The sequence below is a fragment of the Muscardinus avellanarius genome (genome assembly GCF_963383645.1).
Source record: "Muscardinus avellanarius genome assembly, chromosome: 2".
Taxonomy (NCBI): Eukaryota; Metazoa; Chordata; class Mammalia; order Rodentia; family Gliridae; genus Muscardinus; species Muscardinus avellanarius.
The window spans coordinates 61,132,141-61,159,965 of NC_137787.1; the positions used below are offsets into that span (position 1 = coordinate 61,132,141).

A 27,825-nucleotide genomic window follows, 5' to 3' on the forward strand; every position below is an offset into this window, starting at 1 on the left:
GAAAGATGCATCAGTAGACTTCATTATTGTGCAAACATTGTAGTGTACTTACACAAACCTAGGTGATATAGACGACTGCATGTAGGCTGTAAACCTGGACAGGTCACGGTATTAAATGCTTCTGGCAGCTGTAAGACAATGGTAAGTAGTTATGTGTCTAAGCATAGTAGAGGTACATCTAAAAATACAGTATAAATAATAAAAAATGTTAAAATATTATGCATGTATACGACCCTTACCATAATAGAACTTACAGAACTGAAAGTTGTTCGCAGTTGAGTTATTGAGTGCTAGTGGTAAGTAAATGTGAAAGTACAAGACATTACTGTACACTACTATAGACTTTATAACCACGCTACACTTAGGCTATACTGAATTTATTTTAAAAATTCTTTCTTCAGTAATAAATTAGCCTTACTGTAATTTTCTTACTTCATAAACTTGATTTTTTAACTTTTAATTCTTTTGTAGTAACATTAACTTAAAATACAAATATGTATAGCTGTACAAATTTTTATATCCTTATTCTGTCATCTTTTTTCTATTAAAATTTTATTCCTTTTAAAATTTTGTTAAAAACTAAAACACCATCTGGACATTATGGAGCACACTTGTAACCCCAGTACTTGATTCAGAGCCAGCCTCAGCAATTTGGTGAGACCTCTTCACAACTTCCTGAGACCCTGTTTCAAAATAAAATAATAAAATAGGACTGAGGGTATAGCTCAGAGGTAGAACGTCCCTGGGTTTCATCCCCAGTACCACACACACACACAAAAAAAAAAAAAAAAAAAAAAAAAAAAAACCAAGACATCAACACATTAGCCCAGGCCTACGCAGGATCAGAATCATCTATATCACTGTCCCCCTAGAGGATTTTCTTAGGTACTACACATGTGGAACTGTTATCTCCTATGCTACCAGTGCTTTCTGGAATCCCTTCTGAAGGACTTGCCAGAAGCTCTTCATGAAGAAGTGTCACTCTTCAGAAATATGTCCATGATAGTTTACTTGTTTTATTTTTTTATCATAGATTACTGGTAAGCAAACTATGTACCACTCTTAATGAAAATCTTGTGGTGTTGATGATTCTTTCAACCTTTTGAGGCATTTATTGATGTCTACAAAAGATTCTGCTGAATTATTCACTGTGAATTTTCTTGGGGTTTCTTTTTCTCTATTTCTTTTTCTCTTTTCTCTTTTTTTGGATTCTGGGGAGTGAGCCCTGGATCATTCTACCTTTGAGCTACACCCCAGCCCTATTTATTTTTTATTTTAAACAGGGTCTTACAAAGTTGCCAAGGGCCTCACTAAGTTGCTAAGGCTGGATTTGAACTGCAATCCTCCTGTCTCAGCCTCCCAAGTACTTGATTCCAGGGCTTCCACCATGTCCAACTTCTCTTTTCTTTATATGTATCTTTGCCTCTTCCTTAGCTGTCTCTTCAATAGGGTGTAGGAATTTTTCAGATTCACTTTAGTCTTATGAGACTATGATAATGTTACGCAGTCTATCAGTGTCCAAAATGTCATTATGTAATGACTTCAGAAAAAGTAACTTTTTCCTAGAATAAATGTTTTGATTTTAAGTGACTTTAAGATTTTTTTTTTTTTTTTTTTTTTTTTTTTTTTTTTTTTGCGGGTCTGGGGATGGAACCCAGGGGCATTTGACCTCCGAGCTATATCCCCTGCCCTATTTTTTATTCTTTATTTGAAACAGGGTCTCACTTAGTTGCAGAGAGCCTCACTAAGTAGCTGAGGCTGTCCGTGAACTGTGATCCTCCAGTCTCAGCCTCCTGAATGCTGGGATTACAAGCGTGCACCACCACGCCCGGCTTCTTTTTTTTTTTTTTTTTAATTCTTTATTTTGAAACCGGCTCTCACTAAGTTACAAAGGGCCTCACTAAGTAGCTGAAGCTGTCCACAAAATGTAATCCTTCTGTCTCAGCCTCCCAAACGCTGGGATTACAAGTGTGTGCCACCATGCCCAGCTAAATTTTTATTTCTTGATTTTAAAATTACATTCTCAAGCCAGGCATGGTGGCACACGCTTGTAATCCCAGTAGTTGGGAGGCCGAGACAGGAGGATCTCTGATTCGAGGCCAGCCTCCTATACTTAGTGAGGCCCTACGCAACTTAGTGAGATCCTGTTTCAAAATAAAGAATAAAAAATAGGGCCAGGGTTGTAGCTTGGAGGTAAAATGCCCCTGGGTTCAATCCCCAGTACCAAAAAAAAAGTACATTCTCTTTATGAAAATGTTAAGCACACAAAAAAATGCAAAAACAACTGAACTCAACTATTAGCCTGTAATTGAATAACAACTCATATTTTAAAGCATTTTTATAGATATATACAAATATTTATATAGAACAATATTTTTGAAAGATCCTATCGTTTCTGTCATGCTTTTTCTTTTTCTGACATTCTTTTCTCTTTTTCTTTTCTCCTTTCCTCCCTCTCTCCTCTCTTTCCTAAAATGAGGATTGAGCCCAGGGGTGCTCTTATCACTGAGCCACATCCCCAGGCCTGTTTTCCTTATTTCTTTGGGTTGTTTGTTTTTTTTTTGTTGTGTGTGTGTGTGTGTGTGTGTGTGTGTGTGTGTGTGTGTGTGTGCGTGGTACTGAGGGTTGAACCCAGGGACAGTCTACCTCTGAGCTACACCCCAGCCACATTTTATTTTTTACTTTGAAAAAGAGTCTCAATAAGTTGAGGAGAGCCTCACTAAGTTGCTGAGGCTGGCCACAAACCTGTGATCCTCCTGTTTTAGCCTCCCAAGAACTGGGATTATAAGCATGCACTACCACGCCTGCTTCCAGCCCCCCCCTTTTTTTTTTTTAATTTGAGAGAGGATCCTTGCTAAGTTGTGAAAGCTGGCTTCAAACTTGAAGTCTTCTTGCCTTAGCCTCCTGAGTAGCTGAGATTGATTATAGGTGTGCACCACTGTTTGTGGCTTTATATTGTGCTTTCTGTGCTCTGTACTAATAAATGCTTTCCCTTGTCATTAGAGAGGTCTCAGAATCATGATTTTTAATGGTTGTGCTTTGTTTTAGCGTTATCTTGGTGTATTTAAGTATCCTGTTCTTTTTGTTCAAAGGTCATTTCTATATCATCACAGTCATTAGAAATGCTAAGTCCTTGAGATACATTTTTTTTCCTACAGAGCTTCCTAGTCCTTTTATGCTTATTAGTTTTCATTGTTCCTGGTTTATCATGAACATGCTTTATCATATTTTAAGAGTATCCTTTTCTGCATTCTTATGCCATTAATTAGCTCCTCTTAGGTAGGGCATAGTTGTGTCAAGTTGTAAAGAAATAAAATCAATTGTAGAACTCCTCTAGCTTGAATTTTTTTTTAGGTGATTTCATCCAGATCCATAATTTTAAAAAAAACATAACTCTCAAATTTATATAAACTGAGGTATCTTTTCAGATTGCCATATTCATGTTGAGCTCCATTTTGACATTTTCTTAAACTTAGTATGTCTAAGCCAGGTGTGGTGGCGCACACTTGTGATCCCAGCATTTGGGAGGCTGAGACCTGAGGATCGTGGTTCATGGACAGCCTCAGCTACTTAGTGAGGCCCTCTGCAACTCAGTGAGACCCTGTTTCAAAATAAAGAATAAAAATAGGGCTGGGGATGTAGCTCAGAGGTAGAGTGCCCCTGGGTTCCATCCCTAGTACCACACACAAAAAAAAAACTTAGTATGTTTAAATATGAGTCTTTAATTCTTCCCACATTTTTCTCATCTCAATAAATTTTCATCTAATTTTTCAAACCAAGAACATAGGGAACATTTTTAATTTCTCTTTGTTTCACATAGAAACTAATAGCAAATCTTCTCATACGTATTTTCAGACTCTCCTCTCCTACCATTTCAGGACAAGACATCATTTTTTTACTTGAGTTGGTTGAGGTCCTGGGCTTTGAACCCAGAGGCACTCTACTACTGAGCTACAGCCCCAGCCCTTTTTTACTTTAATTTTGATGCAGGGTCTTGCTAACTTGCCCAGGCTGGGCCTTGAACTTTTAATCCTCCTATCTCAGCCTCCTCAGTCACTGTGATTACAGGCATGTTCCACCATGCCCTGCTATTACTTGAAGTATTAACAGTTTCTTGTATGTGTGTGTGGTGCTGAGGATCAAAACCAAAGCCTCAAGCATGCACCCTACCACTGGCACACCTCTAAACCCCTTATTTTTCTTACAGGAGAAAGGGCCTTGCTATGTTGCTTAGGCTGTCCTCAGACTTGAGGTCGTCTTGCCTCAGCCTCTCAAGTTGCCGAAATACAGGCACATGCCGCCACCACCACCATGCCTGACTGATAGTTCTTTCTTAATAGACTTCCTATTTCCGTCTCTAATCTATTTTCCATAGTTTGGGGTTTTTAAAATACATTAAATTGAGCTACTTCCCCACTTAAAATCCTTCAATGGTCTGCCATTGCATTTAAGATAATACACATTCTTTAGCATAAGCCCTCTTTGATCTGAACTTGTCTACCTACTCATCCTATGCCACTCTGTTGTTCATCAGATACTCCCAGGGTTTTTTCTGCCCCAAGACATTACATAGGATAGGATATCTCTTCCTTCTTCCTAGCATGCTGTCCTACTTTTTCTTTTAGTATCATTTCAGATGCCATTTTGCAAGGCAATTTGCCTTCCTTCACTATTCTATCTAATGTAACCAGCTCTACTTTATGCTCAGTTATCTCTTCCACCATTAATTACATTAAATTTATTATTTCATAATACTTAACATTTATTACAATCTTCATTTTTCTTGTTTTAGTTGTTTATTGTCTCTCTTTTCCCATTTGTCCCTGATAACATGTTACAATTTCTCAAACTTGTTGAGTCAGTGAAGTTACAATGGTACTAGTTTATCCTTTTCTGGGTAACTTAATACGATTTCAACACTTAAGTGGAAGTATAAAGGCCAGTTTGAAGAATATACTAAACCATATTTTTATGCCAGCAAGTTAAGGAGTTTTCAGAAAGGCCTTCTTTGTTTCTAATCTGTAAAACTGGGGGAAGTTTCTTTAAGGTCTTGGCTGACTCATAAATTCTATTTTCATTTAAGATGGAATGTTCTTACTCTAGTAATTATTTGCATTGAAGATATCATATTTGGCCTTTTGATATTGATAGATTACTTGCAAAAGAAGTATAGTTATATGAGATTAGCAAACATTTTACTGCTTTAAAATATTTTTAAAGCCAGGCATGGTGGTACATGCTTGTAATCCCGATACTTGGGAGTCTGAGACAGGAGGCTCACAAGATTCGAAGCCAGTCTCAGCCACTTAGTAAGACTGAGCTCAGAGGTAGAATGTCCCAAGGTCCGATCCCCAGCACCACAAAAAAAAGGAAAGAAAAATTCAATAACTTTTGAGAGGTAAAGTATTATCTTGTGGATGCTTTAGAAATGTGTTACATTCAGCTCACTAATGTTCAGGAATTTATTTGCATTTTTAAATGCCACCCTTTCTTTTTTATCTCATTATCAAATAGGAAGTATCATTGGCACAAACAGCACAGCCCACATCAGCTATTGTTCGTCCAGCATCATTACAAGTTCCCAATGTACTGCTCACAAGTTCTGACTCAAGTGTAATTATTCAGCAGGCAGTACCTTCACCAACCTCTAGTACTGTAATCACGCAGGCACCATCCTCCAACAGGCCAATTGTGTAAGTGATTTAAGCCATTCATTGACTCTTTGTGAATTGTCAGGTTATTCTTCACATGATTTTTTTCTAAGATATTTATTTATTCAAACTGTAACCTTAGTTATGCATAAGTATGTGTTATTTGCTCATCTGCATGTTTTGATTTGGGAAAAACTTGAATATCTTTTTATATAAACATCTAATAGATTGGAAAAATAATTATCTAAAACTTATCTAAAAACAGAAGAACATATAGAATATTAAAGTGAGCCCTTATTTTCATGCTGTTCATAAAGCATTAAAATTACTTTATCACCAGATGACTTTGTATGTGTATATGTGTGGTACTGGGAATTGAACCCAGTGGCATTCTACCTCTGAGCTAAACCCCCAGCCCAATTTTATTTTATTTTTTTTTTTGAAACAGAGTCTCACTGGTTGCTGAGGCTGTCCTCTAACCTGTCATCCTCCTATCTCAGCTCCCCAAGTACTGGGATTACAGGCATGCACCACCACACCTAGCAACATTTTTTTTAGTTCTTACAAATAACCCTCTAGAGTTTTCTAGTGAGAATTTTTCTCATTTTTTACACTGTTACATAGATTGTACACTTAAGATACAACTGAAAATAATTAACTGCAGTTTGTTTTGCAGTGGTTAGAAAAAAATTTTAATTATGTAATAGGAATAAAAATAGTTTATCTTCAAGAGATGATTAGTATGGATCTTTTAAAATTCCCTTGTTTTGTTTTTCTTAGCCCTGTACCAGGCCCATTTCCTCTTCTGTTACATCTTCCTAATGGACAAACCATGCCTGTTGCTATTCCTGCATCAATTACAAGTTCTAATGTGCATGTTCCAGCTGCAGTCCCAGTAAGTTGGAAATTTAGACTAATTGAATCTTTATAGCAAAACTAGTCTTGATAATCAGAAAATATAGTTGAAGCAGCTTGATTGGCTCATGAAACTGAATTTAACGAAACACTAGTGGTAGGTAATAGTTATTCATTGATATTCTGGGTAATAGAATATACTATTCTAGGAAAACATAATTGGATAGAAAATATTTTTTCTGCCTCAAATCTTTTTTGCTTATTGTTTTTTGTGGTACTGGGAATGGAACCCAGGGGCATTCTACCTCCTAGCCTATTTTTGATTCTTTATTTTGAAACAGGGTCTCACTAAGTTGCAAAGGGCCTCACTGAGACTGTCCATGAACCTGGATCCTCCTGTCTCAGCTTCTCAAATGCTGGGATTACAAGCATGTGCCACTATACCTAGCTCCTCTTATTGGTTTTATACTAAGAACTTCATCTATTGTTCAACTCAGTTTGACTAAATTTGTAGAATTCACATATTCCATATTTCTAATTTTAAAAACTATAAAATACCTTCAAGTATTATAAAAATTCTTTATTAAAAACATATTATATGATTCTTTGCTTTCAAATTAGGATTACAGAATTCCTTTGATGGCCCAGGCATGTTAATATTCTAAAGTAGTAGTCTCCCACTTTGTGATGAGATGATCCCAAAGAAAAGTTTTTCTGATAGGCATGTTAAATGCATGAATTTTGGAAGACATAGATGAAATAATTAACTACTTATGTTTAATAACTTAGTGACCATATGGGAGGGCTTATGGTGTTTTGTTTGCTTTTGGTACTGAGATTTGAAACCAAGGGCATTCTACCTCTGAGCTACATATACCCTCAACTCTATTTTGTTTTTTTATTTTGAAACGGGTTCTTGATAAGTTGTTGAGTGCCTCACATAGTTGCTAAGGTTGGCCTCCAACCTGAGATCCTCCTTTCTCAGCCTCTCAAGTACTGGGACTACAGGCATGCAGTTTGCTTTGAATTGTTAGAAAAAACATTTTTGGTGGGGTTTTTTTTGGGGGGGGGTGATACTGGGGGTGGAACCCAGGGGCTTTTCTACCTCTGGGATATATTCCCAGACCTATTTTATACTTTATTTGGAAACAGGGTCTCACTAAGTTGCTGAGAGCCTTACTAAGTAGCTGAGGCTGGCTTCGAAACCGTGCGATCCTCCTGTCACAGCCTCCCAAGTGCAGGTATTATAAGCATGCACCACCACACCCGGCTAGAAAAAACTTTTAAAATTATGTAATAGTAATAAAGATAGTTTGTCCAGCTTAGTGAACTTTAAAAAACACATTGTTTGAAATGGTGTTAAGTTAGAAATAATGCAGAAATAAGTTAATTTAGGACTCAGGGTATAGCTCTAAGGTAGAATGACCCTGGGATCAATTCCCCCAATTTTTTTTCCTACTCATATTTTATAAGACAGTTTTGATTGTTTCCAAGTGTGTCTTCAGCATATCATGCTTCATCCTGAGAACCACCATTTTAAATATCTAGCAAAGTTTTCCTGAATACCTTGTTTTCAATAATAAAGTTTTTTTCTTTGACTATGTACATATATATTACTGATCCATATAATGTAATCATTTACTATATAGCTTTTTTAAGTTATTTTTGAAAACCTACTTATTGAAACATTCTTTGGTATGATTATACCCCCAGGAATATTACTAAGATTAATATGAAGTATTTACTTTTTAAAAATACGTAGTTAATACTTTAATTCTTTCAAGTGATTTAAGTGTCCAAAGTTAGCACTGATTGAGGTAGTTTCCTGATAATGTGCCTTTATTTTTTATTGGTGCATTGTAGTCATACATCTTACTGGGGTACAAATGGTGGAGGCATACATGCATGCATCACTCATTTAGTCCTTACCCAATTCCCACCCCTTTCCCTTCCCCTCCCTCCTTCTCATGTTGGCTTAGTGACTGACTTTGCTGTATTTGTGAATATAGGTCATGTACACTGGGGGATTTCCCTCTTCTCCCATCCCCCTTAGTTAGATCACCTTGTTTACTCCTCTGTGGTTTCTCCTTCTTCCTCTAGAATTCCTTCTATGACCCTTTTTCTCTTTAGCTTCCGCATATTTGGGAGAGCATCTGATTTTTTACTTTTTGTAACTGACTAATCTCATTTAGCATAATGTCCTTCAGTTCCATCCACTTTCCCGCAAATGATGTAATTTTGTTCTTCTTTATGGCTGAGTAAAATTCCATCGTGTACAAATCCCATAGTTTTGTAATCTATTCATCTGTTGATGAACATCTTAGCTGCTTTCATAGTTTGGCAATTGTAAATTGTTCATCTTTGAACATAGATACACATGGAAACCAAAATACTGAACTAATATGCTTTTTAAAACAGACTTTTGCTCAAAATGCATTTATCTGAGAAATTTTGTGAAGACTCAGTTATAAGGTCTTCGTGTGTGTGTGTGTGTGTGTGTGTGTGTGTGTGTGTGTGTGTGTGTGTGGGAAAGTACTAGGGATTGGACCAAGGTGCATTTTTCCTTAGAACTCCAACCCCAAGCCCTATTTCTTTTTTACTTTGAAACAGGGTCTCACTAAGTTGCTGAGGCTGGCCTTGAACCTGCTATCTTCCTGTCTCAGCCTCCCAAGTACTGAAATTACAGGCATTGCTCCACCATAACCTGCTAGGGCTTTCCTTTTTCTAGGGATGTTTTTGAGGGGGAAACATTCTTGTCTTGTGTTTGAGATGATAGAGTTATTATGTAGTTAAATGTTCCTATGAGGAAAGCAACTTGAAAATGAAAGAAGTGATATACCTTATTTTTAAAATAACAGTTAAAGGCAAAAACCATAGTAGCAAAATCTATTCGGAGTTATTATTTGAGAAATTGTCAAAGGTTTTCAGTTTTGTCACTATGCACTATATTTACCACATCAAAAGATCCATTTTAGAAAATGTATAGACGTAGTTTGGAAAAGCAAAGTTCACTGTTAAAAGTATTTTCATGCCTATTGTCACAAGTTTTGATATTCGTCTCTTTCAAGTGCAAAACGAGAATGTGACAAATCTGTGAGTAGATTTATACTCATCACTCTACTATTAGTTTCTATAAGAAGGAACCATTAGAAAGATATTATGAATATTGAAGATTAGGGAAGCATATGTCTCAGAGAAATTGATAATTTTTGAAGGATAAATTAAGATGTAGGGCCAATAATGACTTGGCATAGAGATATAATCAGCTGAAAATAAATTTATAACTTTCTGACTTTAAAGCTTCAATTATTATGATAGCCACTGTATAAATAAAAATACAAATCTCATTTTGAAAATATTCTATAGAACTTATTTTTCAATATCGTTTGCATAGCTCGTTCGACCAGTCACCATGGTGCCTAGTGTTCCAGGAATCCCAGGTCCTTCCTCTCCTCAGCCAGTACAGTCAGAAGCAAAAATGGTAAGCAAGAGTTCATTTATTCTGTACATTTCTTGAATTTGCATTGAATTAGGTTTTATAGTTTGGATCACCACTTATTAAATTTCATACTGTATTACACTATAGAAGAATCAGAAAATTTGGAAAAGGAAAGCTTCCATTTTTATAGAGATTGATTGATGGTACTTGAAAGTACATGGATGAATTGGGAATAAAGTTCTAGTTCTTGTCACTTGTAATTTGTGTGGTTTGGCTTTTGTCTTAAACAAACTCCTCCTGGTGGAAGCTGGAAGTATTACAGCTGAAACTAGCAATCATCTGAAAGACCTGCTGAGTAAGTTGTTTAAACAGTATAAAAGGAATTCTAAATTAGTTCACAAGTTAGCAAGCATTGCACAAAATATATAAAAGAAATTTTATATTTTATATTGTGCTCTATATATTAATTAGTGTTGCTTAACGGGATGAGCTGTAGATAAGGTATTAGGAGATATATAATTTTTATCCTAATTCTATTCACATCTTTTAATCATGCTATTTTAACTCTTCCAAAATTCAATTTTCTTCTTATTTGTAAAATAAAATGGTTAAGTCTTGGTGTATATAGTTACTCGTAGCTCAAATTCTCCATATACTTTCTAATTTTCTTGGTAGAAACCATGAGGTTTCTCTTATTTTTTAAAATCATAATTCTCTGTCCTATAATCTAATACAAATTAGGGCTAATTCTTAATAATTAATTCTTATGAAGTCAGTAGATAAGTAGTTGATACACACCTTTTATTTGATTCAGTTCTTTGTGGGGCACTATACTAATGATATAAATTTATAGACTAAAACATTACATATTGCAAGACTTAAAATGTTTTGCTGATATTCTCCATTAATGCAAATAATCAACCTGAAGTTTACACTAGATAACCTTTTGAACAGTAAAACCTATATACCATCTAAATGGACAGTTGGTTGAAGAGTGTAAAATCTAGGTGGTTATCGATCATGGTCCAAAGAACAAAAACTTGAGGGGAAATTTTTCACATCATAGTGTGTTTGGGTCAGAGCTTTGGAAATACTAAGGTGAATCTTCACGAGCTTCAATGGGGATGTATTTTATACTTGCTATTTAAATATGCTGTATTAATGAAATCTTCCATTTAATTTCCCATTCTGAGAAGAGAGTGGAAATAGGAATCAGAAAGATCCTATTGTACACTGCATCTAAAAATGTTTTTACATATTCATTTGTCTTTTTTTCCTATAAATTGATTCAAAAGGAACAAACCCAATTTAAAGAAATTCTTTTGGCTATAAGAATAAACCATATTTCTAACAGCTATTAAATTTAACACTAGCTCAAATAACTTTTTCTTTTTAGATCACTAGGAAATTTAATTAAAAATAATAAAACTGTTTTGAACACTTGTATGTGTTAAAAATACTAAAGCTATAACTTTCATAGTTTTATATGAAAAACAATCATTGTTTAAAGACCCAAAATAGCATGAGGAGTTACAGATGGCTCCACTTAAATTTAATAATCCAATTAAATTTCTTATTAGAATTTTGCTAATGTAAAGTAGTCATATTTTCATGATTGCCTATTTTAATTGAGATAGTAAATAAGATTATCCTTTTTTATTAAATATAAAGACAGATTATTCTATTTTCTTTTTACTTTTTGTTATGAAAATTTTTCAAACATATATCAAGTAAACAGGATAATATAATGAACTTCAATGTACCCATCACCTAGCTTCAGTTATTACTAGTATACCATTCTTCTTTTATCTGTACCTCAGTCTACTCCCTACTTCCATTCAGTTATTTTTATGTACTTTTCAACTGCAAAATTCATATACAATCAAATGAACCAATTTTAACTGTAAATTTTAGATATTAAGGACATTCACATAATCTACACTCCTACTAAAACAGAGAACATTGACATCTAACCAGGTGTTTCTATTTTCTTCCAATTAGTCCTTCTCCCTAATTCTATTTGTCACCATAGGTTCATTCCAAAATTTCATATAAATGAAAAGAGTGAGTATTGTGTCCAGCTCAGCATATGTCTCTGAGATTTATGCATGTTGTTGAGTGTATCATAGTTTGCTTCTTTTTATTGCAGAGTAGTATTCCATTGTGTGAATATGCCACAATTTCTTTGCCCATTCTCCTATTGATGGACATTTGGTTTCCAGTGTTTAGCTATTGTGAGTAAAGCTTCTATGCACATTCATTTTCGGTTTTTCTTTTCTTTTTTTTTTTTTCTTTTTCTTTTTTTTTTTGGTTTGTTTGTTTGTTCTGTTTTTGCAGTGCTGGGGATTAAACCTAGGGCCTCGAGCATGCCAGGCAAGAGCTCCATCACTGAGCTATACCCTCATCCCCTACTACCTTGCATCCTTCGTGGGCATAAATTTTATTTTCTTAGAAAAATACCTAAAGAGTTGAATCGCTGAATCACAGCATAGGTATACATTTAACTGTTTAAGACATTGTCAGATCTTTTTCCAAGAGTTTATACTCCCTTCAGCAGTATATGGGAATTCATATTTCCACATGCTTGTCAACATTTCATCTTTTTAATTATAGATAACCTAGGAGTGTGTAGAAATTAATTTGTATTCCTTTTTGGCCTTTGCCCATTTTTAAAATTGCATATCTTTCTTTTTATTATTATTATGATAGTGTTGTAGATACAAGTTTTTGTATTTTGGATACAAGTTTTTTGTTATATACATATATAGCAAAATACCACCAATTTTTTTTTTTTTTTTTTTTTTTTGGTGGTACTGGGGTTCCTGGAAGCCCTTCTACCTCCGGGCTACACTCCCAGACCTATTTTTACATTTTTCTTTGGAAACAGGGTCTCCTAAGCCAGCGCGCGCGGCTGGCTTCGAACCTGCGCGATCCTCCTGTCTCCGCCTCCCAAGCGCGGGGATTACAAGCGTGCACCACCACGTCCGGCATACCACCAATTTTTTTAGCCTATAGTTTTCCTTTATTCTTCTTAAGAGAGTGTATTTCTACTCTTATTGGCAGCTAACTTTACTTTCAATATTTTATTTTTTCTATGTAACTAAGTTTGTTTATCTTTTAACTTCATAAAGTAGAAGCTTGGTTTATTATATTTTTTGTTGGTGGTAGTTTTTTGTTGTTGTTGTTTGCTTTCTTAGATAAACATCAAAGTTATAAATTTCATTTCTGATTCCCAGAAAATCATTGCTATTTATTTTGGCTCATTTGTGAAAACAATAGATATTGCTATACTATTTAAGTAACATGAATTGGTAGTGATTTTAAAACAACAATGCCTGGAATACTAATGGATTTGTGATGAGTTGAAATTTTTGTTGTGTAAAACATATATTATTTTTCATATATATTTTTTTATTTTACAGTGCTAGGGATTGAACTTATTAGCAAGTGCTATACCACTGAACTTTTTATATTTTTGTCTATTATTATTAGTTTCTTTTCCCTGTCTTAGTAAACAATATTTATTATACTTATTATCCAATTCAAGAATTTTTAGTACTTATCATCAACGTCAACTATGTTTAATATAGTGTTACATATATAAAATTAAGCCTTAGAGAAAAACCCAGAAACACTTGGGGGGTTTTAGTTTTTTAGTTCATACTCATATATTTAACTATGTCATTTAACCACTATTTATACCAATTGTTACTTAACAAACATTTCTCAAGTACTAAGAAATCTTTCTTGCATATTTTCAGTGATCAGCAGGAGAGCTTTAAAAACAGTACTATTATTTAGAATACCATTATTGATATTTTTCAGTATGTATAGCAGAATTATATCATATTGATGAAGCTATTGGGGTTTTGGGGGGGGGTTATGCTACTGATGGTGACTTTTATGAATGATTATTTGGGGACTACTTTTACAAAACAGTATTACATTTATTAAAGTTACAAATTTGAAGCCAGGCATGGTGGCACATGCTTGTAATCCCATTACTTGGGAGGCCAAGACAGGAGGATCACAGGTTCACAGCCAGCCTCAGGTACTTAATGAGGCCCACTGCAACTTGGTGACCTTGTTTCAAAATAAAGGATAAAAAATAGGGCTGGGAATGGAACTTGGAGGTAGAATGCCCCTGGGTTCCATAAATTAATTAATTAATTAATTTGAAAACTTGGTTTTTCTCTAAGTTCTCAAAGCAGTTTAAAAATACAATATAAAGCTGGGCTTGGTGGCGCATGCTTGTAATCCCAGCATTTGGGAGCTGAGACCAGAGAATCGTGGTTCACGGACAACCTCAGCTACTTAGTGAGGCCCTCTGCAACTCAGTTGAACCCTGTTTCAAAATAAAGAATAAAAAATAGGGCTGGGAGTGTAGCTCAGAGGTAAGCTGCCCCTGGGTTCCATTACCGGTACCGCAAAAACAAACAAACAAAAAAAAAACCATATAATAATGACTGCTTTTAAAGGCCTTTAAATATAATTCATCTTAAACATGCTTTGCTACCACCTGGACATGGTGATTTCTTCTTATAATTTCAGTACTTTGAAGGCTGAGACAGGATGATCAGAGATTGGGGCCAGCTGCAGCAATTTACCAAGACCCTCGGCAACTTAGTGAGACCCTGTTTCAAAATAAAAATGGCTGGAGATGTAGCTCAGAGGTAGATTGCCCCTGATATCCAACCCTCAGTAACAAAGTGCAACCACAGAAACATGCTGAGCTACATTTGTAAACTTCATATATCTTCATAATTACTTCCATTGTCTAACAAATTTTTCCAAGTGCTTTAATAACTCTTAAACTTATAGATGTAGTGATGCTTTGTTTTTATAAATATCCCCATATCATATAGAAACTTAGCTAAGATTATCTTAGTGTTTATAACTAAGTCACAGGTCTGAATCAATCTCTAGATTAAACATTTTAAATTGAACTCTAAGGGTAACCTGTTATTCAGTGTAACACATTATTTTAAACTCATTTACAACATAAAATACCAAATAGGCATTACTTATTTTTAGGTTTGAAATTAAAATGTCAATATCCTCAATTTATTAAGCTTCAAGGAATTAAAAAGACTTATGCAAAATAAATTTTTCATTCCAACTGAAGATAATTAAAGTTGAGTTCATATGACATTGCTCAGAGGTTTCTTACTAACAAAATAAATGATAAGATTTGACTTTTTTCTTGCACTAAAGATAGAACTGTACATCTATGCTCTCTAAATAGGTGATTCCCAGTTCATACCCCCTACATTTATGTAACACATTAAATAATCCTGACTGTCCACCTATTCCCCCCCCCCCGGCACCCACAACTTTTCTTTCACTGCTTGAGTTGGATTTTGCTTTTGGGGGATAGCAGTTTTCAACTCCTTGAAAATATTTAAACTTCTCTATTTCTTTTGAGGTACTGGGAATTAAATACAAGGGCATTCTATCATTGAGCTACATCTCTTGCTTTTTTATTATTTATTTATTTATTTTATTTTGGTGGTGCTGAGGATGGAACTCAGGGGCTTTCTACCTCTGACCTATACTCCCAGACTTATTTTATACTTTATTTGGAAACAGTGTCTAACTAAGTTGCTGAGAGCCTCACTTAAGTAGCTGAGGCTGGCTTCAAACTTGTGCGATCCTCCTGTCTCAGCCTCCCAAGTGCTGGGATTACAAGCACTGGTATTACCATGCCCAGCTAGCTTTTTTTTTAAATTTTTGAGACAGGTTCTCATCAAATTGCCAATACTATCTTTGAATTTGCAATCCTCCAGCTTCAGGTTTTCAAGTAGCTGGGATTACAGGCATGCACCACCATGCCCAGCTAAATCTCTTTCTTTCTGGGTTCCACATTTCTCTCAAGAACTTAATTGACTTTGTGGTCACAGTCTGTTAATGACATGCTATATAGTTTAATAGTGGTAGTTCTGCTGAATTTGACCTGTGGTTAAAAAAGTAATTTAAGAGAAATGGCAGGATTCAAACACATAGAAATGTAGTATACTACAATCAAAGAGACATTTAACTTTGCGTCCTAAGAGCTAATGATGCTTTTATAATAGCCTGATTTCAGATGATCAGTACTTTCAGGAAATATTATATATGCATTTTGTTTTCTATAAATACTGAAATAAGATCTTTCTTTTCTACTAAAAGTCTTCAGTGTACACTTCCCCCCCCCCCCGAAACTAGAGATTAAAGCCAAGGCCATGGTATCTCCAAGCTACACTCCCAGCTCAATTTTCTTATTTGTTTTGAAATACAGTCTTAAGTTATAGCGCAACTCACTAAGAACCTACAATCCTCCTGCTTCAAACTCCCAAGTACTGGAATTACAAACATGTGTCACCACACCCAGCTTCCAGTGTACACTTCAAAAGAAAAAAAAAATTAACAACATTTAAATCTTTGGAAAAGTGAGGAGATATATATATATATATATATATATATATATATATATATATATATATTTCTCTTTTTTTTTTTTTTTTTTTTTTTTTTGGTGGTGGTACTGGAGTTCCTGGAAACCCTTCTACCTCTGGGCTACACTCCCAGATGCCTATTTTTTATATTTTTATTTGGAAACAGGGTCTCATAAGCCAGCGAGGCTGGTTTTGAACCAGGGTGATCCTCCTGTCTCCGCCTCCCAAGCGCGGGGATTACAAGCGTGAGCCACCACACCCAGCAAGGATATGATTTTTTAAATGGGGGTGGAGCCCCCAAATACAATATTATCTAGTACTTTTAACACTACAGTAAAATTCCCAGGATTTGCTATTTTCTATAAAACTATACTAGATATCGTCAAATATAGATATAGAAGTTTTATTTGTCATTATGCACATAAACCTTAGATATTTGCTATCTGCATTACTCTTCTTAATAACCCAACTTTCTTAGGTAACATTTGTGATTAAAAAAAAAAAAGTAACTCTTCTGAATAAGATGCTAAGTATCTGGAAGCTTTATTTAAAATGGTTTAGTCAAGTATTTAAATAGTATCCTCCAGAATCATTCCTTTAAGACTTGTGTGACAAACTGAGAAATATCTTTGCACACAGTGGGTAGCCAGTAGGCTTTCTGCAGGGGGTTTCTATTGAGAGCTGACAGAGGGCATGTTGGCAAATGTTCAGAAACCTACATTAACGTGGTTGGGCCCTGCATGGAACCTCATGTTCAGCAGAATTCTTCTGACCTGCCTCTGCATGCCAAGCTAATCAGCAAACACCTAATGAGCCCACACCAAAGAAACAGACCCTCTCCCAACCTCCTTCATTTTCATGTGTTCTCTAGGGGTGGGGAGACAAGCCTTCATGAGGACTGATGATGCTGCAAAGACCACAATAATGATAATTAACTTGCTGAATTTAGAAGATTATGCTGTTAATTAGTTGCAAAATAAAGATAAGTAATAGAGCAGCAGATGGTAAGATAACACCCAGGAGAAGCAGGGTTATTACTCTGATGAGCTTTTGTGGCACATATGAAATATGGATCTGACTTTTTCGTAAATTGTTTCTATAGAACATTATCTTTTTCTTCAAACTATGATAGTTTGTTCCTATCAAGTTCTGACATATGTGATAAAATGTATTTTCAAGAATGCAACATGAATATAGAACATAAAACTTGAGTAAAAAATTATTTTTATCAGATCATCACCTCTGAAAATGAATGTATCAGATTGGTCAGCACAACAGGCTATTCACTCCAATTGGCACAGTCTGTGTCTCTAAGGGAAAAAAAGTCAATATAGGTGAACTTTAATATCACTCAAAATTAACTTTAAACATTTAAAATACTTGTCTACTTCTTAGAAACATAATAATAAAGACCTGTTAGTTTTATTTCAGTGTATACTTTTACCTTAAAATTAAGATTATGCCTAGGTTTTGTTGAACATGTTGGAGATTATAAATCTTTAATCTTAATTTCTCTGAGTATTTGGTTTTTATTTACTGACTACTTCATTACTTATGTTCAGTTTCTCTTTTGAGATATTTTGATATTAGTAACAATTGACCAATCTGTGATATTCAAATGATCAATAATGTACTCAGAATACTTAATGTAGGGCAAAGTTATATTTTGGCAAAGCTTTTACATGAAATATGTCCACTGAGCTGGGAGTCAACAGGCTCAGTGGACATATTTCATACTTTTATTTTTACTCTTTTTTTTTTTACCTCTACTACTAACTAACTATAATTTTGATAAGTAGCTTCACTCTGGGAATTTTCTTTGTCCTTAAGATGGTGACTGGACTAACTGACTTCCACTGGCTCTGCTAACTCCAAAATTACACTGTAAAATTAATGCCCACATATTTGTTTTCATTATTTTTTTTAAACCAAGGTATTTGGCCTTTTTTAAAAATGCTCCTAACAAGGTTAACAATATACTCCCGTAAGAGTAGATTATAGGTATCCTTATATTAATTGTAAGGTATTTTATTTGGATTTATTTTTGTTTTGTTTTGGTGCTGGGGATTGAACGCAGAAGCTTTCTACCTTTGAGCTATATCCCCAGCCCTTTTCTTTTTTTTTTTTTTTTTTTTTTTTTTTTTTTTTTTTTTTTTTTGAAACAGCATCTCACTAACTTGCTGAGGCTGGTCTCAAACCTGTCATCCTCCTGTCTTAGCCTCCCAAGTACTATGATTAGACAGGTGTGTGACACCACAAACTATTTATTAATTGTAACACTTACATGAATGATATTTAATGACAGCTTTCTTCACCTTCTTTAGCACTTTTTTGTTGTAGGATTTATTATTATTATTATTATTAAATCAGCAGTGCAAAGCAGTGTTAATTAACCCTTAATATCTCTTTCTTACATTTTATACCCAGTGGCACAGTTTCCAAGTTAGACCCATTGTAATCAGTGTAACAGCATGGAGCAAACATTAGCGCTTCCTCACTGGATGAATACTGTACACCCTAGGGCAGTCAAGGGAGGATAATGAATGAACACTGATGTTGCTTTTAAGTGCTTTATAAGTAACTTGCCCTACTAAAGATTATTCAAGAGAGTGATGTTTATGTACTTCAGACTCCCCTATGTGCAGTTACTATATTTCATTAATTCTAAGAGTTAAGGTTTTCACTATAAAACTTTAAGTGCTCTTCAATTCTATAATGTTTTCTACCTAAGGACTTAAAAATGTCTTACCAACAAACACATAGCTTACCCAGTCTTACAGCTCTACCTCTAGTTATATTTATACATATTTTATACCCAAAGTGAAAGTTCCAATTTAGTACTGTCAACAGGGTACACATTGTTGTACTTTCAGGTCTTAACATTCTATTCATAAAAGCTATGAATATGCAGATCAGCCACCTCCTAGACTCTACCCCTTTGTTCTATTTATATGGCCTCTGCTTTTTCCAACTTTTATCCTTCTACGTCTGTTTTTTCTTGATCATTTTCTTAAGTATTCCTTTCTGATTCCAGTCAGTTATTGGCTTGGTCTCTAGTCTGATTTGTTTTAATTTCCTTCAACATTATCCTATCAGTTATTAAGTGTCCTAGTTTCCTGTGTCCTTGCTATTAATATAATTATTTCTTGTTGCTTAAAAAAGAAGAAAAAAGGAATTGAGAATCGTGTTTATATTCTGAAAAAATATGGTATATGATTCCTTTTTGGTTTTGTTTTTGGGGGAGTACTGGGGATTGACTCCAGGGTCTCACACATGCTAAGTAAGTGCTCTGCCCCTGAGCTACTTCCTCGGCTCTTTTTAAAAATTATTTTATTTTGAGACAGTGTCTCACTAAGTTGCCCAGGCTGATCTTGAGCTTGTGATCATCTTGCCTCATTGCAGGCATATTCCACTGCACCCAGCTAATGATACAGTCTTGAGCATATTTTACATATAAGATATGAGGCCAAATCAGTGCTTAAAAATTAAGACAGTGTAGCGCCAGGTGTGGTGGCACACGCTTGTAATAACGCGCTTGGGAGGCGGAGACAGGAGGATCGTGCAGTTCGAAGCCAGCCATGCTGGCTTAAGAGACCCTGTTTCCACATAAAAAAATATAAAAATAGGTACTGGGAGTGTAGCCCAGAGGTAGAAGGGTTTCTAGGAACCCCAGTACCACCAAAAAAATAATAATAATAATAATAAGACAATGTAGAAACTCTCCTGTTTCTTTAGTATCACTCTATGCCCATGCTAAGAAAAAAGTTCTTGGTAACTACTAGTACTAGGACTATAGGCATGCACTACCACATCCAGATATTCTTTTGTGTGGGGGATGGGGGTACTGGGAATTGAACCCAGGGGTATTCTACCTCCTAGATACACCCATAGCCCTTTTTATGTTTTATTTTGAAACAGGGTCTCACTAGGTTTCTAAGGCTGATCTTGAACCCATTATCCTCCTGTCTCATCATCCCAAGTACTGGGATTATAGGTATGTGCCACCATACCTGGCTGGTAACTACTAAGGAAGCTGACATTTGAGAAATATTTTTATGAGTCAGATGGTTTTTCATGTGATATTTAATTTTTACTTCAGCCCCTGAGAGGGGATTATTCATTGTTCCCAGTTTGGTAGAAAATGGAAACTAAGATGCAGAGATTACTGGTTTGTTCAGAGATATAGATTGTTTGAGGTAGAGGTCTTCTCTTGTGCATAAGACTTCATAATATATTTGTATGCTAATCAACAAAGACACTAGGACTTTACCAAGACTTTATTTTGATTTTTATAATCCATGAAGAAAGTCTGTCAGAAAAGCAACAAAACATTCCTATTCCTGGGTGGCATGCCTTAGCAGTTGCAGTATCAGTCTTGACAATCACAATTCTTACTGGTTGTCTTTTGAATGATTAAGCCATATAGTATCATGTTATCTTTCTTTTTCTTTTCCTGTGCTTTCTGAAAAATAATGATACTATAGAAAAATTTTTCACTTTGAAATTGAAGAGGTTGGGGTTCGAATTCAGGGTTTGAACTAGCTTAATACCTGTGTGGTCTTGAACAAATAATAATAGATTCCTAATCTATAAAATGGGAACACTATCCATTTAAATACACATTGAAAAACTACTGATAAAATAACCTAGATGAATCTCAAAGGCAGTTTACTAAGGGAAATAAACCAGGTTCAAAAGGCTGTACACTGTGTGTTTCCATTTATATGATATTCTGGATAAAACAAAACTTGGGATCACAAAACAGAATAGTGTTTTCTAGGGACCATACTTGGGAGGAGAGTACAACAGGAAGGCATGAGGGCATTTGAGGGATATAACTGTTCTGTATCCTGATTGTGGAGGAAGTTGTGCAAGCGTATGTGCTTGTCAAGACTCAGAACTGTATGCTAAATGGAGGGCATTTACTGTATGTAACTTACACCTCAATAAAACTTATTTTTTTCTGAGGAACTGGGGGTGGAACTCAGAGGCATTCTCCCTCCAAGCTACACCCCAAGCCCTACTTCTTATTATTTATTTTGAAATAGGGTCTCACTAAGTTGCGGGGGACCTCACTTAAATAGCTGAGGCTGGCCGAGAACCTGCGATCTTCCTGTGTCAGCCTCCTAAGTACCAGAATTAAAAGTATAATTATTGCTTCAGGTGAATTCTACTGATCTTTTCAGATATGCTTCAGTTTTTAAGGGATCTCAGGCATATCTCATATGCCTTGATGAAAACTTATACTCATTTTAAGTAGCTATAAAATTTTCTAGATTATTCTCAGTTGAAATAAAGCAATAGTTGACTAAAGTCATTTGAAGGCATATTTTAAAACTATTTTTAGCTGGGCGTGGTGGTGGTGGTGGTGCACACTTGTAATCCCAGCACTTGGGAGGCTGAGACAGGAGGATCACACAGGTTTGACGCCAGCCTCAGCTACTTAGTGAGACCCTGTTTTCAAATAAAGTATAAAATAGGTCTGGGAGTATAGCCCAGAGGTAGAAAGCCTCTGGGTTTCACCCTCAGTACCACACACACACAAAAAAAAACCTATTTTCTCACACACATCCTTTTCTTCTCAGAAAAGGAAGAAAGACTGCTAAAAATATGTGTTTTTAAGATAACATCCGTTATTTACTTCAAGGAAATTTTAGGAAGCAATGGACAGACTGCAATACAATACATATGTCTATATATATGTATAGCAGCATATATGTGTGTATATTTTTATGTCTTCTCTTCCTACAGATATGTGCATGCATACCCACACACACCTGAGTATAGATTTTAAGAAAATGTAATGTATGTGTCTCTGACTCAGATATTTCTAATAAAACTTATTTTAGGTTCAAAGATTGCATCTCATCAGCAGTAGTAATCTCAGGTCTCTTAGATTCTTGGTATCCCTTTCATCACTGAGATACCACAATATAATCAGCATGTGCTAATTGTTGCATATTTACAGATCATAATGAAACTCTTAAAAATCACATGTGCCCATTTTTACCAAAGAAACCAAGATAATCTCTGTTCTCAAAAAACTTATCTGGTTGGTAGGTAAGATAGTAACATCTGATAATTTTTTGCTTTTAGATAAGCTTCATTCAAATTATATCTTCATAAACAAGTGTAGCCATAAATACCAAAAGCTTCTTTCCAACAGCAGATCTGTCCAGTTCAGTTCAGTGACAGAATAGAAGAAAAAATAGATCTGTCCTCTCAAGACAGAGAAGGACCTATAGAAGGTAAACCCACCTATAGGCTCTTCGGAAGTTCATTCGGACAGGAAACATAGTGGCCTAAAAATGTGACACCAGGTCATTATCAGAGTAAGCACTGCATTAAACCTGCAACAGAGATCAAGTGAACCCAAATCTGGGAAAGAAGAGCTGTTCGGTCTTCAAATTTAGGAAGAGTCTGACATGAGATGTGGGGTAGAGGAGCGAGGTAGAAGAGAATAGATGAACGTGTACATAACAGTTGACTGTTTTGTATACTTTAATTAACGCTAGTTATTTTTAGTATTTTTTTAAACTCTTCTCAGAATTGATTAGGAACAGCAAAGTATAGAACCCTCTGGTAGTACTACACAAATCCTCAGAAGCTTTCCAGTGATACTATTGTTTGTCTTATTAATCTTTATAATGAAGTATAATAAATGAAAACTAATTTATAGCCAAAGTGTTTGTGTGTTCCTTAACAAGTAATGTAATTTTGGCTGAAGGGATGTGTGGAAAATTATGTTTGGGAGTAAAGCAGAGAACTATTTTAAAAAATGGTATTTGCATTTCAGAGATTAAAAGCTGCTTTGACCCAGCAACATCCTCCAGTTACCAACGGTGATACTGTCAAAGGTCATGGTAGTGGGTTGGCTAGGACTCAATCAGAAGAATCCCGCCCACAGTCATTACAACAGCCAGCCACATCTACTACAGAAACTCCGGTATGTGTATTGTCTTCATTATTCATCACTCTTATCATCTCTAAAAAAACAAATACAGTGTAACTTATAGGACTTCTTTATATATTTTGAGAGGGAAAAAATCTGGTCATGTTGTTATCCCAAAATTGTATCAAAAGCTTTAAGAAAAGGTAGGTGAGTATGTAAGTTTTGATTCAAAAATAAAAATAATATATCAATTGTTACTGTTCAGGACATTGTAAATAATTCTGTGTTTGTGTATATTGATCTGATATGGCACATTTTGTTTAATTTTTTATATTAGGGATTAAACCTAGGAAGTCTGTAGATCCCTAGTCCTTTTAATTTTTCATTTGGGGACAGGTTTTGCCTAAGTTACCCAGGCTAGCCTCGAGTTTGGGATCCTTCTGCCTCAGCCTTCTGGGTGGCTAGGATTATCTCTGTACACTGCTGTACCCAGTGGCACAGTAGTTTGCAGCTGGTATCAATATTACTGAGCGTATAGCTAAATTGCTTGAGGCTATCCTTAAGCTTATGATCCTACTAAGTCCTAAACCTGCAGATAGTAACAACTTCTTTGATATTGTTGGGATGCAGTATTCTTCAGAAATGTACATAACTTCTTTTTTCAAGTAGCAAGATTAAGATCTCTAAGGTATCTTTCTGAATCTCTTGTTTAAAATTATTGTTTTTTTCTTTTTCCTAGGATGCCATATGTTCATAATTAAAATGCATAGCATATTATGGTTTTGTGAATGGTCTCTGTAGCCATTAACCTACTGTTCCAAATATCCCAGAAAGCCAAACATCTTTCCTTTAGTAATTCTTGTTTCTGCTTTTAATATTTTCTCACTCATTGAGCATTACTCCTTTGTATTTATTTATATACGTACTCTTACCTTAATTTCTAGGTAGTGAAAAATATTTTAGAGAAATATATATTCATTCACACACATATGTATGTATGTATATAGGTATATTATTCATAGGATCATTATATTACATTTTCAATTTTTTCTTATTTCTACTTAAATACTATATGTACTTTAAAGAAGATATTTACTATGACATTAGTGAGAGTTTTTATAGCATGGCTCATTTATTTCAAAGTGGAGAAAAAACTCAAGCTTTTCATGTTACTACAAATTTTTAATGTGCTCCACAAGACTTAAAAAGCCAGTGGCTCTTGCTTTTGACACCCTTTACCGCTTATGCCAACTCATTCACTAGATACAAGTATAACAAATTTCCATTTGTCTTTACTATAGGCTTCTCCAGCTCATACAACTCCTCAAACTCAAAATACAAGTGGCCGTCGAAGAAGAGCCGCGAATGAAGATCCTGATGAAAAAAGGAGAAAATTTCTAGAGCGAAATAGAGCAGCAGCTTCAAGATGTAGACAAAAAAGGAAAGTCTGGGTTCAGTCCTTAGAGAAGAAAGCAGAAGATTTGAGTTCATTAAATGGCCAATTGCAGGTATGGTGCATAAAAATGTGGATTTTGTTTTACTTAATTTTAATAATTACAGACATAGCTTTTCTGTTTTTTATCTAGTTGGCCAACTAGATATTTTAAGATGTAATATTGATGTAGGTAAAATCTATCATAACTCATAGTTTTGTAAACCTATTTGCTGAGATGAAGTAATAAATTTTTCAATACTGACACATAAATATAAAAAATAACTGTTTACCTATTTAGTACAACAGCACCTTAACTCTCTAGCTTGAACTTTATAAAAATTGTGGTATAAAGTTCAAACAGTTCTAAATTTTAAAAATATCTCTGGTATTTCACTTGTTTTGCTTATCTCTTGGTTTATTCCATAACCATTCAGCCACATTTTTTATTTTTAAATCCTTTTTCATTTTAAATTACAAATTTTATTTTTTGTTTTGTATTGTTTTTTAAATGAATATAGTTTCCAAGAAAGGTACCAGATTGACAGCTTTGGAAACTGAAGAACTTTAATCATTCACAGAACAGATGGCTAGTGGCAATATAAATAATTTAATACTGCCGAGCGTGGTGGCGCATGCCTGTAATCCCCGCACTTGGGAGGCAGAGACAGGAGGATCGCGCAGGTTCGAAGCCAGCCGTGCTGGCTTAAGAGACCCTGTTTCCAAATAAAAATATAAAATAGGTCTGGGAGTGTAACCTGGAGGTAGAAGGGTTTCCAGGAACCCCAGTACCACCAAAAAAAATAATAATAATAAATAATAATAATAATAATAATAATAATAATAATAATTTCATACTGCCCCACCAAAGTACATGAAGTCCATTTATTAGACTCAAAAAACATATATACACACACACACACACACACACACACACACACACACACATATATACATGTTTATATATATATGTGTATGTATTGTGTGTGTGTGTATCTGGTGCTGGGGATGGGAACCCAGGGGCCTTCTACTTCTGGGCTACACTCCCAGACCTATTTTATATTTTTATTTGAAAACAGGTTCTCACTAAGTTGCTGAGAGCCTCACTAAGTAGCTGAGGCTGGCTTTGAACCTGCGAGATCCTCCTATCACAGCTTCCCAAGCATAGGGGTTACAAGCATGAGCCACCACGCAGGTTTTCAGGAAATTATAAAGGTTTGTTTGTTTGTTTGTTTTTGCCATACTGGGGATGGAACACAGGGGCATTCTACCCTGAAGCTACATCCTTAGCCCTAGTTTCTAATCTTTATTTTTAAACAATGTCTCAAAAGTAGCTGAGAGCCAGGCGTGGTGGCGCATGCTTGTAATCCCCAAGCTTGGGAGGCAGAGACAGGAGGATCTCGCAGGTTCGAAGCCAGCCGCGCACGCCGGCTTAGGAGACCCTGTTTCCAAATAAAAATGTAAAAATAGGTCTGGGAGTGTAGCCCGGAGGTAGAAGGGCTTCCAGGAACCCCAGTACCACCAAAAAAAAAAAGTAGCTGAGGCTATTGCAAATCCCCTTCCTCAGTCTCAGCCTCCCAAGTACTGGGATGTGCTGCCATCATGCACAGCTATGAAGTTAAAGAGGTTTTAAGTCTCCCTTCCTGCCTGCTTAGTCCACTAAGATTTTCAGTGATAGCCAGACATGGTGGCACACACTTGTAATCCCAATACTTGGGAGGCTGAGACGGGAGAATAGCAGCCTCAGCTACTTAGTGAGTCCCTCTTCAGCTTAGTGAGAACCTGTTTCAAAATGAAGAATAAAAAAGTAGGGCTGGGGCTTTAGGTCTGAGGTAGAATGCCCCTGGGTTCAGTACCCAGTACAAAAATTTTCAATGATGAAACAAAGCAGCACCAAATGTGTTTCTTTCTTTTTGTTCTTTTTTCCTTCGTTTTGTTTTTAAAATTGTTAATATTTCCCCATAAATTATGCGTGTGCATGCGTGCGTGCGTGTGTGTTTGTGTTGCTGAGGATTGAACCCAGTGGCATTCTACCTCTGAACCACACTCCTAGCCCAATTTTATTTATTATTTTGAAACAAGGTCTTACTAAGTTACTTGTGGATCTTGCTAAATTGCTGAGACTGACCTCAAGCCTGCAATCCTCCTGTCTCTACCTCCCAAGTACTAGGATTACAGTCATAAAATCTTTTTGACCAATGAACATCAACTAGAAATCATTAAGTCAATCTTAAAAATAAATCTTCCTAGCCGGGCATGGTGATGCACGCTCATAATCCCAGCATTCGGGAGGCTGAGACAGAAGGATCATGGTTCATGGCCAGCCTCAGCTACTTAGCAAGGCCCTCCGCAACTTAGACCCTGTTTCAGAAAAAAAGAATAAAAAATAGGGAAGGGGGTGTAGCTTGGAGGTCAAATACCCCTGGGTTCCATCCCCAGACCCGGAAAAAAAAATCTTCCTGTGCTAACCTCAATTGTCTAAGCAAAATGGAATAATAATACTAGTCTTGTTTTTGTTACAGCACTATTAACTGCTTTTTTTTTTTTTTTTTTTTTTTTTTGGTGGTACTGGGGTTCCTGGAAGCCCTTCTACCTCCGGGCTACACTCCCAGACCCATTTTTACATTTTTTTTTTTTTTTTGGAAACAGGGTCTCCTAAGCCAGCGCACGCGGCTGGCTTCGAACCTGCGCGATCCTCCTGTCTCTGCCTCCCAAGTGCGGGGATTACAAGTGTGCGCCACCACACCCGGCTATTAACTGCTTTTTTTTTTTTTTTTTTTTTTTTTTTTGGTGGTACTGGGGTTCCTGGAAGCCCTTCTACCTCTGGCTACACTCCCAGACCTATTTTATATTTTTGAAACAGGGTCTCTTACGCCAGCACGGCTTTCTTCGAACCTGCGTGATCCTCCTGTCTCTGCCTCCCAAGTGCGGGGATTACAAGCATGCGCCACCACGCCCGGCTATTAACTGCTTTTAATGAAATACTTCTGTTTCCGTAATTATGCTGCAGCACTGATCTGCACTTATTAATAGCAGCATCTTACTATTTCAGGAAACCTTATGAAATTCAATATTCAAAGTAAATTAATAATATTCAAAGTAAATATTCATAGTCTCGCTAA

General features: G+C 35.6%; 1 protein-coding gene across 3 annotated transcripts in view; it reads left to right on the forward strand.

Annotated features, from left to right (window-relative positions):
- The window catches only part of ATF2 (activating transcription factor 2), a gene marked incomplete at its 5' end in the record, with an annotated part of 70,482 nt that overhangs the window by 24,018 nt on the left and 18,639 nt on the right, over positions 1-27,825 (forward strand). For 2 of the 3 annotated variants that reach the window (XM_080720074.1, XM_080720075.1), the window contains 5 exons: positions 5,515-5,693; positions 6,432-6,546; positions 9,901-9,987; positions 23,176-23,325; positions 24,573-24,779. In XM_080720074.1, the coding sequence (XP_080576200.1) occupies positions 5,515-5,693; positions 6,432-6,546; positions 9,901-9,987; positions 23,176-23,325; positions 24,573-24,779 (738 nt within the window). The remainder of the gene's footprint in view (positions 1-5,514; positions 5,694-6,431; positions 6,547-9,900; positions 9,988-23,175; positions 23,326-24,572; positions 24,780-27,825) is intronic. The other variant, XM_080720076.1, reaches the window with a different exon arrangement.